The 14,594-nt window shown below is 57.2% G+C and overlaps 1 protein-coding gene across 1 annotated transcript in view; it reads left to right on the forward strand.

Moving 5' to 3' along the window:
- LASP1 (LIM and SH3 protein 1) overlaps nucleotides 1–14,594 on the forward strand; it is a 30,802-nt gene that overhangs the window by 2,049 nt on the left and 14,159 nt on the right. Inside the window, exon 2 of the mRNA XM_039565744.1 lies at nucleotides 2,877–2,971. Coding sequence (XP_039421678.1) covers nucleotides 2,877–2,971 — 95 coding nt within the window. The remainder of the gene's footprint in view (nucleotides 1–2,876; nucleotides 2,972–14,594) is intronic.

Raw genomic sequence — 14,594 nt, forward strand, 5'->3', positions numbered from 1 at the left:
CGGCGCTGACCTGGCGCTTGCCCCTTGGCCTGGCCCGAGTGGCTTTGGGGACACTGCTGTCCCTGCCCCCACGGGGACGGGGCCGCTGCTGGCTCTGGTTTCCGCTGGGGAAGTGACACCCGGAGCAGCTGCGGAACCTGCAGAGGGCTGGGCTCAGCCTGAGCTGCACAGGGCCCTGAGCCTCACCCAGGGTTTGTGTCCGGCCCAGGGTGTTGTCCTGGAATCCTGGGGTCTCTGCTGGTGCCTGCTCCAGGTGTGGCGTTTGGAGCTTTGGGAGCAAGATCCTTTCCCCCGCTAGGATGAATGCGTTGGGAAGATCAGGAGACACTGGATTTTGTCCTAAATTAGCCAGGATGTTCCCTGGGCTTACAGGTGTTCCAGGTGTGGAGCAAAGGCTTTGCCTGGTGGGACCCAGAGCAGCTGTGGCTGCCCCTGGATCTCTGGAAATGTCCCAGGCCAGGCTGGACAGGGCTTGGAGCAGCCTGGGATAGTGGGAGGTGTCCCTGCCCATGGCAGGAGTGGAACTGGACGGGCTTTAAGGTCCTTCCCACCCAAACCTTTCCATGATCCTATAAACAGATTCCATGGTCCTATAAACAGGTGCCACCACTGCAGCTCTGAGCTCTGTCCCCACTCTGCTGGGAGTGGAAGTTGCTCCGAGGGCTCCATCGCTGCCGCCCTGTGCTCCCCATCCTGGCCAGCCTGCAGGGATGTGGGATCACCTGAGATCCCCTCCAGGCCCTTGGAGCGCTCCAGGCTCGGAATTGGGAAGCACAGGGCGTTCGTGCTCCTCTGAAACCCGGTTTGGAGCCTGTCCTCCTTCTCCACAGCAGAGTTTCTGGAACTGAAATAACTCCTGGTCCCCTGTGTCCGGTCGTGCTCCAGCCTCCTTTTAGTGCTGCCGTAGATTTTTGTGGATCCAGCGTTAATTCCATCGGTGTGAGGCAAAGTGCAGTGGCAGCGAGGCTTGAGGACAGGGAAAAGCGCTCCGTGGGCATCCCAGCTCCCTGCCCGGGCTGCAGAGAGCCTCGGGAAGAGCCTCAGGCTGGGAATGCCGCTGCTGAGCAATTCCTGATGGGAAGTGGGGCGGGAATGTGCTGGGAATGGGAGCAGAGCCTGCCTGGGAGCGTTGCCCTGCTGTGGGCTGCCGTGGCAGGCGGGCAGCTGGCAGTGCCCGATCCTCCTGGGAGCTGGGAGATTCCTAGAGGAGAAGGCTCTGGAATGGTGCTGGCTGCAGATCGATGGTGGCATCACTGGCGGCTCAGAAAGGGCCCTTCATCCCCTGTAACAGCCTGGCACTTCCAACCAGCCCAGAAAACTTGGGATCCATCCAGCTGCTGGAGCCCAAAAGCTGGGAAGGGTGAAAACCACCCTGGGAAGGGATGGAGGAGCAAAACCCCTCCGGCTGGAGGAACTGGTGTGAGCAGAGGGGAGGAACAAATCCATTGCTCAGAGCGATTGAAAGGAGGAAAAATTGTCCCCTCCCGGGCTGAGTCATGTCGCCAGAGCCTGGCAGTGTTTGTGTGCGGGGTGTGGCGCCAGGGGAGGTGGCAGCAGGGCTTGGCTCCCTGTGGGAACACAATCCAGGCCGGCTTGGAGTGGGGAATTGGCTTCTTGAGTGTCTTAAGGTGGAAATCCCAGCGAGAAGCGGCAGCTGGGTGCCCTGGGTTTGCTGCTTGAGTGTTACAGGCCTGGGTGTTGCACCTGCCTGGCCTCTAATTAGTGCTTGCAGCTGCTAATTGGGCTTTTGGCGGGGTTTTCTCTGATTTTTTGGGGGGGTTTGGGAGCTGAGGGGGTTACCCTAGGGCTGACCTGGAGTGAGCAGACCCAGCTTTGAGGGAGTGAAGGTGTTGCCCCAGGTGGTGCTTTCCCTGTTTCCTGCTCCAGCTCAGCCCAGGAGGAAGCCCCAGGAAATTCCCATTCTGGGCTGAGCCCTGGGAATTCACACCAGATCCCTCAAATCCCCATGGAAACACAGAGTCTGGACATTGGGGTCTGGCAGGACGTTGGACTTGGTCCGTGCGGGGCTGAGCAGCCTCAGAATCACGAAATCAGGATCGTTTTGGTTGGAAAAGATGCCCAAGATCATCGAATCCAACGTTTAATTCCTTGGGAGCAGCTCTGAGCTGTTCTCCTCGGGCTCCTCCCAGCCTGGGGGCCAGCCCAGTGCCAAGTGGGAATCATTCCTTTAATAAGAGCAGCCCTAAAAAAGAACCTTAAACCGCTCCTTTAGGGTTTGTTGAGTGTCACAGCCCGGGCTGTGGGGTCACGGGCTGGATTTTGGGGCTGGATCTTTCACCTTGGATCCGTGTCTGCTTCCCATGAGAACCTTTTCCTGCTTGGCTTGTGCAGCCTCACCTGACCTGCTCTTCTGGCTGGCAGCGGGCAAAGAGCAGCAGAAAGGAACAAAAATCCCCCAAAGCAGCAGCTTTGAAGCCTTGAAGTGCAGCAGTTCCCTCTGCCGAGGTGCCCCTCGTGCTGAAGGAGCTTCTCCCATCCATGAATTCCTGGAGCTCTGGAAGTGGGATCCTTCTCCCCTGCTGGGCTCAATGTGTTGGGAAGATGAGGAGAGATCGGATTTTAGGATCAGAGGGATCTGCTGTTCCTGGGTTTGGGGTTGGGGTTGTTTCCCTTTAGGATCAGAGGGATCTGCTGTTCCTGGGTTTGGGGTTGGGGTTGTTTCCCTTTAGGATCAGAGGGATCTGCTGTTCAGGATTTTAGCCTGAATTAGCCAGGCTATTCCCTGGTTTAGCTCCAGGTTTTCCTGGCGTCACAGGTGCCACCGCTGCCATCCCGGGAGCAGCTGGGTGGGAATTGCAGGATTCCAGCCTGATTTTGGGATCGCTGGCGCTGATGGTTGTCGGTCTGTGTTGCAGTTCTGGCACAAATCGTGTTTCCACTGCGAGACCTGCAAGATGACGCTCAACATGAAGAACTACAAGGGCTACGAGAAGAAGCCGTACTGCAACGCGTGAGTCCCTGCTCCGGAGGCGCCTGCCTTGGGATTTCTGTGGGATTTCCTGGCTGTTCCTCTCTCGGACACCAAGAAATGGGTGGTGTGGGGCACCCCGAGCTCTGCAGGAGCTCCCTCGCTGCTGCTCTGCGGGGTTTTGGGGAGGGAGGTGAAGCCTTGGCTGGAAAAGTCTCAGCTCCAGTTAATGCTGGTGTTAAACCAGGGTTACATCCACAGTTAATACTGGTGTTAAACCAGTTCATTCTGGTGTTAAACCAGTGTTATGCTGTAGTTAACACTGGTGTTAAACTAAGGGTCACATCCCCATTTAATACTGGTATTAAGCTAGCAAATACTGGTATTAAACCAGGGAACCCCCCCCTCCCAGTTAACCCTGGTGTTAAACCAGGGTTGCACCCCTAGTTAATACTGGTATTAAACCAGTTAAGACTGGTGTTAAACCAGGGGTCACACCCCCACTTAGTACCGGTATTAAACCAGTTAAGACTGCTGATAAACCAGTGAAAAACCCCCCAGTTAATACTGGTGTTAAACCAGTTAATTCTGGTGTTAAACCAGTGTTATGCCGTAGTTAACGCTGGTGTTAAACTAGGGATCACATCCCCATTTAATACTGGTATTAAGCTAGCAAATACTGGTATTAAACCAGGGAACCCCCCCCTCCCAGTTAACACTGGTGTTAAACCAGGGTTGCACCTCCAGTTAATACTGGTGTTAAACCAGTTCATTCTGGTGTTAAACCAGTGTTATGCCGTAGTTAACGCTGGTGTTAAACTAGGGATCACATCCCCATTTAATACTGGTATTAAGCTAGCAAATACTGGTATTAAACCAGGGGAACCCCCTCCCCAGTTAACACTGGTGTTAAAACAGGGGTCACACCCCCGTTAATACCAGTATTAAACCAGTTAACACTGGTGTTAAACCAGGGGTTGCAGTCTCAGTTAAAACTGGTATTAAACCAGTTAACACAAGTTTAAGCCAGAAGTCTCACCCCCATTTAATACTGGTATTAAACCAGGGGGAAATCCCCCAGTTAACACTGGTGTTAAACCAGTTAACATTGGTGTTAAACCAGGGTCACACCCTCAGTTAATACCAGTATTAAACCACTTAACACTGCTGTTAAACCAGGGTTGTACCCCCAGTTAATACTGGTATTAAACCAGTTACCATTGGTGTTAAACCAGGAGTCGCGCCATCACACCCTCAGTTAATACCGATATTAAACCAGTGAACCCTGCTGTTAAACCAGGGTCACACCCCCAGGTAATACCGGTATTAAACCACCTAACACCGGTGTTAAACCCTCGTTCTCCACCTTTCAGTGCTGCTGGCTGCTCTCCAGGTCCAGCCTGAGCAGGAAAAAGGGGAGAAATTCCGAAGCAGCTCCATTGAGCTGGAGCTGGTCTTGGTCCGGGTCCCCTCCAAGGAGGAGCTCAGGGCAGTCTGTGCCCCTCCAGGGGTGTGGGGAGGGCAGGAATTCCCTTTGGGGTCGGGGTCACCTGTGCCAGGCTGGGCCAGGTGCACCCCCCCGAATTTCCGGGCGCTGCCGGGGAAAGAATCCAAAGGTAAATAAATAAACCTTGGAGGCGAAATCCTTCGGTGTGGGGGATGGAGGCAGGGCAGGGTGGAACAGAGCAGCTGCCTGGGCCCTTTTCGTCCTCCTCGGCCCCTTTTCCTCCTTCTCCTCCTCCTCCTCAGCCCCTTTTCCTCCTTTTCCTCCTCCTCCTCCTCCTCGGCCCCTTTTCCTCCTCCTCCTCCTCCTCGGCCCCTTTTCCTCCTCCTCTTCCTCCTCCTCCTCGGCCCCTTTTCCTCCTCCTCCTCCTCCTCCTCCTCGGCCCCTTTTCCTCCTCCTCTTCCTCCTCGGCCCCTTTTCCTCCTCCTCTTCCTCCTTGGCCCCTTTTCCTCCTCATCTTCCTCCTCCTCTTCCTCCTCAGCCCCTTTTCCTCCTTCTCCTTCTCCTCCTCCTCCTCAGCCCCTTTTCCTCCTTCTCCTCCTCCTCTTCCTCCTCAGCCCCTTTTCCTCCTCCTCCTCTTCCTCCTCGGCCCCTTTTCCTCCTCCTCTTCCTCCTCGGCCCCTTTTCCTCCTCCTCTTCCTCCTCCTCTTCCTCCTCGGCCCCTTTTCCTCCTCCTCTTCCTCCTCGGCCCCTTTTCCTCCTCCTCTTCCTCCTCGGCCCCTTTTCCTCCTCCTCTTCCTCCTCCTCCTCCTCCTCCTCCTCCTCCTCCTCGGCCCCTTTTCCTCCTCCTCCTTGGCCCCTTTTCCTCCTCCTCCTTGGCCCCTTTTCCTCCTCCTCCTCCTCGGCCCCTTTTTCCTGGGCTTTTTTTCCTCTGGGCCCTATTTTTTCCTGGGCCCGTTTCTTCCTTTACTCCTTTTTTTCCTGGGTCCTTTTTCCTGAGCTTTTTTTTCCTCTGGGCCCTTTTCCTTCTGTGCCTTTGCTCCCTGGCCCTTTTTTTTTCTTCCTGAGCTTTTTCCTTCCTTGGGCCCTTTTTTCCTTCCTTGGGCCCTTTTTTCTCTGGGCCTTTGCTCCCTGGCCCCCTTTTTTTTTTTTTCTTTTCCCTCTGGGCCCTTTCTTTTCCCGATCCCTTTTTTGTCCCTTGGGCCCTTTTTCCTGGGCCTTTCCACCTTTTCCTGAGCCATGCATGTTCCCTTCCAACCTTTTTTTTGTTATTTATTTCCTTATCAAGAAGGACCCCGAGTTGCCTTCCCCTTTCCTGGCTGGTCCCAAGCTCTGTGCACCCAAAATATTAAATATCTAAAAGGGAGATTGGAAATCCAATTTTTGTAGCTGCTCCTTATGCACTGGCAGTGCTTAGAGGGAAAATTAGGGAATATAATTAATGTAATTAATTGCTTAGCACTGGAATAGGGTGCTGTGTTCACAGGGTGCTTTAAAAATGCTGATCCTGACAACATCCCTGTGGGATTGGTGTTGGAGTCACGGAATTCCAGGATGGTTTGGGTGGGAAGGGCCCTTAAATCCCATCCAGTCCCATGGGCAGGGACACCTCCCACTATCCCAAGGTGCTCCAAGCCTCATCCAGCCTGTCCTGGGACACTGCCAGGGATGGGGCACCCTGTGCCAGGGCCTCCCCACCCTCCCAGGGAGGAATTTCTTCCCAATATCCCTAAACTGATCTAAATTTGCTTTTCCTGGTTGCGTCTGAGTTACACCGAAAAGAGAAGTGCTGAGAGCAGACCTTGGCCAAACCCTCTCACTTCTGAGGTTTTTATAGGTGGTTGTTGCTGGGGTTGGGTGTTGGTGGTGACCAGGGCTTGTCCAAAGGCTGGGAATTCAGCTGGACTCAGAGGAGACTGGAAACTTTCCAGGTTTGGCAGGGAATGGCGATTCCCAGGATCTCACAGTGGGTTGGGAAACAGCAAATAACTGGTTGAAAATAAATAGCTTTTTTTTTGGGGGGGGGTGGGGAGGGGAGACTGCACCGTGTGAGCTCCAACTTTTGGGAGGAAACCGGGAACTTCTGGAATCCTGTGAGGGGGAGATGTGTGTCCTGAGGCAGCTGGGCTCTGGGTCTGGGGGATGAGGATTTGGGGCGCTGCAGGGAGCTCAGCCTGGCAGAGCTGAGCTTTCCAGAGTGTCCTGATCCAAAGCTTTCTCCCCTGGACCGTGGAACACGGGCCTGGGGTCCTGTGCCTGTGCTCTCCCTCCAGGCTGCTGGAAGGGAAGTGGGATAATAATGGGAAATTCCTGACATTCCAAGGAGTCTGCGCAACCTCGGCCCATCTCACCCCCCTCTCTCGGGGCTCCCTTTGATGCTGCTGCTGCTTTAACCCTTCCCAGCCCCTGCCCCGGGGCAGCTCTGGATGCTCGAACTGCCCGAAATCCTTTGTTCTTCCCATTTTCCTTGGCTTAAAGCTAAGGGAAGTGGGAGCAGCTGGAAGCCCTGGATTTTCCAGGGGGGAAGGGGCTGCAATGCCGGGATGTGGAAAGAAGGGAAAGCTCCAGGGTCGGATTTGGGGTCGAGTCCTTCTCAGCTGCTCCCAGGAATATCCTGGGAAACCAGAAATTCCAGGCAAGGTGTGCCTGGCTGGGGACATCCCGGGAGGAGCCCACCCTTCCCAAATTTGCTGGAGTTGGAGCGGAGGGGCAAAGTCTTCTGTGCCTGGAGAAGGGGGTGGAAAAGCAACGTTTATCCTGGCAGGGGAGAGGCTGCTTTTCCAAACATGCCTCGGCACAGGGTCCTCTCTGTTCCAGCCGTGGCCCCCTGCCAAATTCCTGAGCTCCTTTCTTCAGGAGAGCAGGAGGAAGAGGGCTGGGCTTCCTCCAGCCCCTGACATTCCCCCAGCCATAAATCTGGGAGAAGCCTTTGGGTTCCCGGTGCCGGCGTGTGGGAATTGCTTGGTGGCGGATGGGATGGTGCCCACCCCTCTCGCTGTGCCCTCCTTGGCTCCAGCTGGGCACTGGGAGGGACTGGTGGCTCCCTGGAAGTGACATTCAGGGCTGGGCTGGACTCTTGGCCTGAGCGCTTTGAACCAAAAGTGGAAGAATCCAGGGCATTCTCAATCTCCTCTGAATGAAAAGTCGGGAAAACCTGGATACAAGGGGCAGGCAAAACTCGTGTTCCAGGGCCCAGCTGCTCCCAAAAATCCATTTTGTAGAGGTTTTGATGTTTAATTTGCTGTGCTGGAGCGGTGCTGAAGCTGAGGGACCCAGGGAGATCCCCCCCCGGCTCCGTCTGCAGCACAAATCCCTCCTGGAAAATCCTGGATGAGAGTTCAAAGCTGAATATTCCATCTGGGAAGTGTTCAGAGCCATCCCTGGGCGGTGGTGCTGCCTGGAATGCCGAGGGCAGCCGGGTTGGGATGGGGAGGAGGAGCAGGATCCTGGGCAAGGGGCTCCTTCTCCGCCTCCCTCGGCCACTGGGATCGTCTGCTCTGTCTGCTCCTGGTCCTTGGAGCCAAGGGCAGGAATTCATTCCCTGGGTTTGCCTGGATTCCTGCTGGGGAACAGACGGCTCCAGGCTGGATGCATCCCTGTCCAGAGCCCTGCTCTGGCTGTGGGTACATCCCAGGGCATGGACCAGAGGGATCTGCTGTTCCTGGGTTTGGGATCGGGGTTGTTTCCCTTTAGGATGGGAGGGATCTGCTGTTCCTGGGTTTGGGATTGGGGTTGTTTCCCTTTAGGATCAGAGGGATCTGCTGCTGCTCCCAGGACTGGGATTGGGGTTGTTTCCCTGCTGGATCAGAGGGATCTGGTTCTGGGATTGGGGTTGTTTCCCTGCTGGATCAGAGGGATCTGGTTCTGGGATCAGGGGTTGTTTCCCTGCTGGATCAGAGGAGCTGGCAGGAAGTTGAAGCAGTTCCTGCTCCGAGCAGAGGCAGCCTGGGCTGACACATCCTCCTTTGTTGGGATGTGCTGCCCATCCAAACCCCCTGCTCAGCCCCACAATCCTGGAGCCACCATCCCCAAAACCCGAGGAAATCGTGCTGCTGCTCCATCTCCACATCCCCCTCACTAAACTGCCTTTTTCCCCCTCAAAAAGGGACTAAAAGGCTGCCAAAAATACCTCCTGGAGGGTGGGGGGAGTGTCAGCAGGTCCCAGCTCTCCATCTGCCCTGACTTCAGCTTTCCCTCGTGGAGCTGCTTCCCCTGCAGGGAAACCACACCCGGCATGGCCCCAAAATATCCCAGGGGATGCGGATTTGGGGCTGGGAGGGGAACCATGCCCATCACGACCCCAAAATGCCCCAGGGGATGTGGATTTGGGGCTGGGATTCCTCCCCTGGCACGGAAACCACACCCATCACGGCCCCAAAATTGTCCCAGGGGATGCAGATTTGGGGCTGGGATTCCTCCCCACTGAGTCAGGGCTTACCTGGCACTGTCAAACCCTTCAATCCTGCTGATGACCCCCCAAAAAACCTCGCTGGCTGTTAAAATCCTGCCTTCCCGTGATCCAGGACCTCCAGGGCAACTCCTTGCTTGGAAAAAATCGGTGAGCGGCTCTCAGGAGGAGCAGTGATCGCTCCTGGCACCCTCCCTGCTCCATCTGGGAGCAGCCCCCCACATCCATGGGGTGATCCTGCAGCCTGGGAAGTGGGGGGCAGGAAGGAAAAGAGGAACAACTCTGCTGCTGGGATGATGTCCAGGTGTTTATCTCGGGTTTTATTTGTGTTCCGGGATCAGAGGAGCTGCCCCTGGGCTGTGGGGCTCGGAGCAGGGTGTGCTTCGTGTCCTGTGGGAAAAGGAGCCATGGAATTGATGGATTTTGGGATATGGGGCCATCCTGCAGCTCTGCTGTGCTCGGGGAAGGGTTTGCTGAGGAAGAGGAGAGGGGAAAGCTGGGATTTAATGGCTGGAATCGCTGGAGAATCCTCTTTTTCTGGAGGGCTTGGGAAGGGCTTGCTCGGGGCGCTGGCAGTGCCACAGACCTGTCACAGCTGGCACCGGTGCTCCTGGAAATCCCAAACCTTTCCTTAGGGCTGCCCTCCCTCCACCCCATTCCTGGCTGTCACCTTCCCTCTGGAGCTGTCACCTCTCCATGCCCAGCTTCTCCCAGCACTGGGAGAGGAGCTCCAACCAGTAACTCCCCAGTGAGCAGCACCAGTTTGTGGGCGAGGTGGGAAAGGGGAAATCCAGCCGTGATCCCTGCGGGAATCGCTCCTTTCCCTCCAGGGCTCACCCTGCTCGGTGCTGCTCCTTCCCAGCGGCTCCAGATGTTCTCAGCACATCTGGAGGACGCTTCCCAGCTGTTCCTGGCATGAGGAGGGGATGTGTGGAACTGAGGAGTTTCCCTCTGCCCTGGGCTGAGCTCGGAGCCGGGAGGGCGGCAGGGGCTGCCCAGCCCTGACCTGCACCTGGATGTTGATTTTTCCCAAATTTATCCGTGCCTGGGGCCAGGAAAACCCTGTGGAAGATCCCGGCTGTGCTGCCCCGCCCACTCTGCTCCCAGCAGCGGGGTCAGCACCAGCCCTGCTCTGTTTTGGGGTCACAGCCCTTTCCAGGGGTCAGTTCTGACTTCCCAGCTTGGCACCCACTTCCTCCTGCGTTCCCTTGAGATATTCCCGGTATGGATTGGAGCAGGGTATGGAAACGGGCTGGCCGTCCCTTGGGAAGCTGCTGGGAGCCTTTGGGGTTGGGATTGGGACTGGGATGGGGATGGGATAAGAATGAAAATGGTGGGATAGGAATGAATGGGATGGGATAAGAAAGGATGGGAGGAGATAGGATAAGATGGAAAATGATGGGATGGGATAAGAAAGGATGGGAGGGGATAGGATAAGATGGAAAATGATGGGATGGGATAAGAAAGGATGGGAGGGGATAGGATAAGATGGAAAATGATGGGATGGGACAGCTCCTGCTGCACCCACAGAGAGCAGAGCTGGTGAGCAAAGCCCCGTTCCCACTGCTCTCCCCCAAAACATCCCTGGCCATGGGATTGGCCTTTCCTGCCCCCTCTGGCACTGGGACAAATCCTGGAGGACTCCCATCCTACAAACTCGTGCTGAGCTGGGAGCTGGGCTCCCCAGAGCCACTTTGGGGCAGGCTGGGAGCTGCACATTTTGGCAGCTTTTCCCTGGAAAACGCTGGGAGGATCCAAGCCCTTCCCTGCAGCCTGCCCCCGTTCCCGGTGGGATGGCTGCGGATCGGGGCTGCTCTCGCTGCTGACAAAGGCACAGTTTATTTTTTAAGCTCGTCCCAAGCTCCAGCAGCTCTTTGAAAGGCAGGATGTGACCTCGGAGCCTCCTGGCAGGCACAGCCAATTGCTTCCTTTGTTTAACTCTTCTCTCCCGAATCTTTCCCGGATCTTTCCCAAATCCCTGATCCAGCTGCTGGGATGTGGCTGCCACCCCTGCGAGCCGCAGAGACAGGGGATGTCGGCACTCAGGGCTGCTCCTTGATGGATCAATCTCTTTAAAGCCTCAATGTAAGCAACACTTGGAGCTCCAGAGGTTTTTCCCCAAACACTGGCGGCTCTCACATCATCCCCGGGGATTTTTTGGCCTTGCTGGGGGATGGGACTCAGGGTTGGGTGGTGCTGGAGATGCAAGGTCTGGTCCTGGAGCTCCCAGATCCCATCAGTTGTCTCTGGAGAGCAGCTGGGCGATGCCAGGCTGCCTTCACAGGAGTTTTTGCCGGTGTTCCAGAATTTATCCTCGTTTCCAGCTTGGGAAAAGCCCCAAAGGCAGCAGCTCAAGTGCTGCCACTTGGGATGGGAGGATTTTGGGGGAAACGCTGCTTTTAGGGCGGGATTGGGATGGGATGGGGTATGAGTGCTGGGAGATTTCACCTCCATCTGGGAGTGGCATCGCTCCAAGCCCCTCTCCTGCTGCGGGGCTGGGAAGGTGGGAATTATGGATCCCATGGAAACCGAGCCACGGTGCTGCTGTGGATAGTCTGGATTTGCTTCCCGACCTCCCTATGGAAATCCCCTCCCTGATCCCTGCCTGGGGCGGCGCAGGAATCGCCAGCAGCCCCCCAAATGAGCCCCTTTCTCCGTGGGGCCGCCGGGAGGATCCGCAGAGCAGCCGGATCCTTCTCCCGCGGGAGCACGGAGCCGGATGAGCTCTCATCCGCCTCGGAATTGCCGTGCTCAGCTCCTAATGCGGGAGCCAGACGGGATCTCTGGCCGGAGGAGACTCCGCTGACCTGATTTAGCAGCGCCGCAAAAGCCGCCTCGTCTGGGCCGCCGCAGCCTCCGGGGGCTCCTCTGCTGGGAGCAGGAGCCGGGCTTTTGTGGGATTTGGAGGGTTCAAGGGGCTCTTTTCCCGCTGTGGGGGTGCTGCCAGCGAGGGGTTTGGGGCTGGCGCTGAGCACGGGGTCCCTGCGCTGTTCTGTGTGGAATCCTGGAATATCCTGGGCTGGAAGGGACCCCCAAGGATCGTGAGGCACAAACACCCCAAAATCCCACCCTGTCTCTGAGGGCGTTGTCCAAACGCTCCCAGAGCTCTGGCAGCCTCGGGGCTGTGACCGTAGGAGAATTCCAGGGGAGTTTATCCTCATTTCCAGCTTGGGAAAGTGGAAGTGCTGCTCAAGCTCAAGTGGTGCTGCTTGGGACGGGAGGTTTTTGGGGGAAACGCTGCTTTTAGGGCAGGACTGGGATGGAGGTGCGAGTCCTGGGAGATTCACCTCAGTCTGGGGAGCCTCTCTGGGGAGCCCCATCAGTGCTCGACACCCTTTGAGGGAAGAACCTCTCCCAAAATCCAGCCTGAACCTCCCTGTCCCGGCTCCCGCCCTTCCCGTGTCCTGTCCCTGTCCCGGAGCTGCCTCTCCGTGTCCCCCCATGAGGAAGCTGCAGCCCCAATGAGTGTCCCCTCGGTTTCCCCTTTTCCAGCTGGATCCAGAGGTGGCTTTTCCTCCCTTTTCCTCACCCGCCCAGGATCCTGTGGAGCTGCAGCTCAAGGAGGGGTTTTCCTGCCCCGTCCTCGGCAGGGAGCACATGGAGCCTTCGCTCCTCCATCCCTGGGGGGCCCTGGGCTCAGTGGGGCAGTGATTCCAGCAGGGATCCGGGCTCCAATCGGGCCGGGGAGGGAGGGATGGATGGATCTAGGGATGGAGGGATGGATCCATGGATGGATGAAGGGATAAAGGGATGGAGGGATGGATCCATGGATGGATGAAGGGATAAAGGGATGGAGGGATGGATCCATGGATGAAGGGATAAGGGGATGGAGGGGTGGATTCATGGATCCATGGATGGATCCAGGGATGGATTCATGGATGCATGGATGAAGGGATAAAGGGATGGAGGGATGGATTCATGGATCCAGGGATGGATTCATGGATCCATGGATGAATGAAGGGCTGGATGGATCCAGGGATGGATTCATGGATCCATGGATGGATAAAGGAATGGATGGAGGGATGGATCCATGGCTGGATGGATGCCAGCAGTGAGGACAGACCCCAAGTGTCCCAAGCCAATCCCCCCCTGTCTCTCTGTTGGCTCTGTTCCAAGCTCTCCAAGCTCCTGCCCATCAATCCTTGGGATAATCCGTGTCTGGCTGCTGCTGGAGCAGCCGTGGGATGCTGGAGCTCCACACACCCACCCTGAGCACCGCAGCAGCACCAAACCCAACCTTCCCAACACCCACCGAAACCTGGATCCCGTCCCGCTTCCCCCTCCGGCAGGGCAAACACCCCGGCGCTCCTGCCGGAATGGGATCCTGCTGCGCCCTCACCCAGGAGCTGTGGGGGCACCTCGGGCAGCCCACAGGAGCTGTTTGATTCCCCGAATCCCGGTTATTCCGGGAAGTTTTGCCTGGAGAGCTGTTCCTCAGCAGCAGACTTTACACGGATGTCAGCGCGGGGCTGCGTGGGATTAATGATTTCCTCGCCGTGTGTCGGGAGAGGGGCGGATCGAGGCAGCTCCCCCCACCGTTTATCCTCGCGTGCCTGGAGCCTGGGCACTTTTCCTAAGGGCTTTTGGGATTCCATCTTCCCCTGGCATGGCTTTGTTCCCTGTTGGGATAAATCAGGGATTTCCTGCAGGACAGGCAGCGAAGGGCGGGTGTGTTATGGGGGGTGGGCAAAAAGCCTCTCCCTGCACGGCCTCTGAGCTCCGTGGGCACAGAATTCCTGCTCATTCCCCTTCGGGAAGCCTTTGGCACCGCTCCCTGCAGCGCGGGACTCTCTGTGCTGCTTTTGGGGTGGGTCTGGCTCGCGCTGCTTGGGGCAGGTGGAGTAAAAACCTCCCTCCCCTTCTGCTTCCCCTGCCCAAACCGATTTCTGGTGGGGGGCTCTGGGGGCCTCCTCCAGCTCTGCTCCAGCCGCGGTTTTGGCTGTGGGAGAGGGAAAACGAGGTCTGCTCCCCCCGAGACCCCCACACGAGGGGGGCTGAGCCCGTCCTCGCTCCGTTCCCACGCAGCCGCTGCCTCCCAGGGCAATCGATTCCCTCCCCGCCTCCTCATTAAGGTTTAATTTATCGCTGGCGGCTCCGGTGCTGATTCCCATGCGGGGGAGGTGGGGTTTTCCCCTCCCTGTGTGGGGCTGGGACAGCAGGAACCCCCCCCCCTCCTCCGGCCTGAAATTCCCTAAGGACTGAAGCGCCTCTTCCCCAGGGAGCAGCCCCCGGGAGCTGGGAGGGAACAGCGGTGCCTGATCCCGGGGGAGGATCCCGAATTCCGAATTCCCTGAGGATTGAAACGCCTCTTCCCCATGGAGCTGGGGGGAAAGCGGTGCCCGATCCCGAATTCCCTGAGGGCTGAGACGCCTCTTCCCCAAGGAGCTGGGGGGAAAGTGGTGCCCGATCCCGAATTCGGAATTCCCTGAGGACTGAAACGCCTCTTCCTCATGGAGCTGGGGGAAAAGCGGTGCCCGATCCCGAATTCCGAATTCCCTGAGGGCTGAAACGCCTCTTCCCCACGGAGCTGGGGGAAAAGCGGTGCCCGATCCCGGGGGAGGATCCCGAATCCGTGCCGTTCATCCCACGCCCGGCGCACAGGGATCCCTCCTGCGTGTTCACTCAGGGCTGAGCAAAAGCTGCCTCAAATCCTTGGGAGATTTCCTCAAAATCCAAAGGAAACCTAATTCCAGCTTCATCCCTGGCTGTCTCCTGCTCTCCCAGGCCGGGACACAGCGTTGTGTTCATTCCAGCCGGGCTGCTTGTTGTTTTCCAGGTTATTTTTATTTTTCCCTCCTCCTCCTCCTCCCGCG

This window comes from Corvus cornix, chromosome 27, assembly GCF_000738735.6.
Source record: "Corvus cornix cornix isolate S_Up_H32 chromosome 27, ASM73873v5, whole genome shotgun sequence".
Taxonomy (NCBI): Eukaryota; Metazoa; Chordata; class Aves; order Passeriformes; family Corvidae; genus Corvus; species Corvus cornix.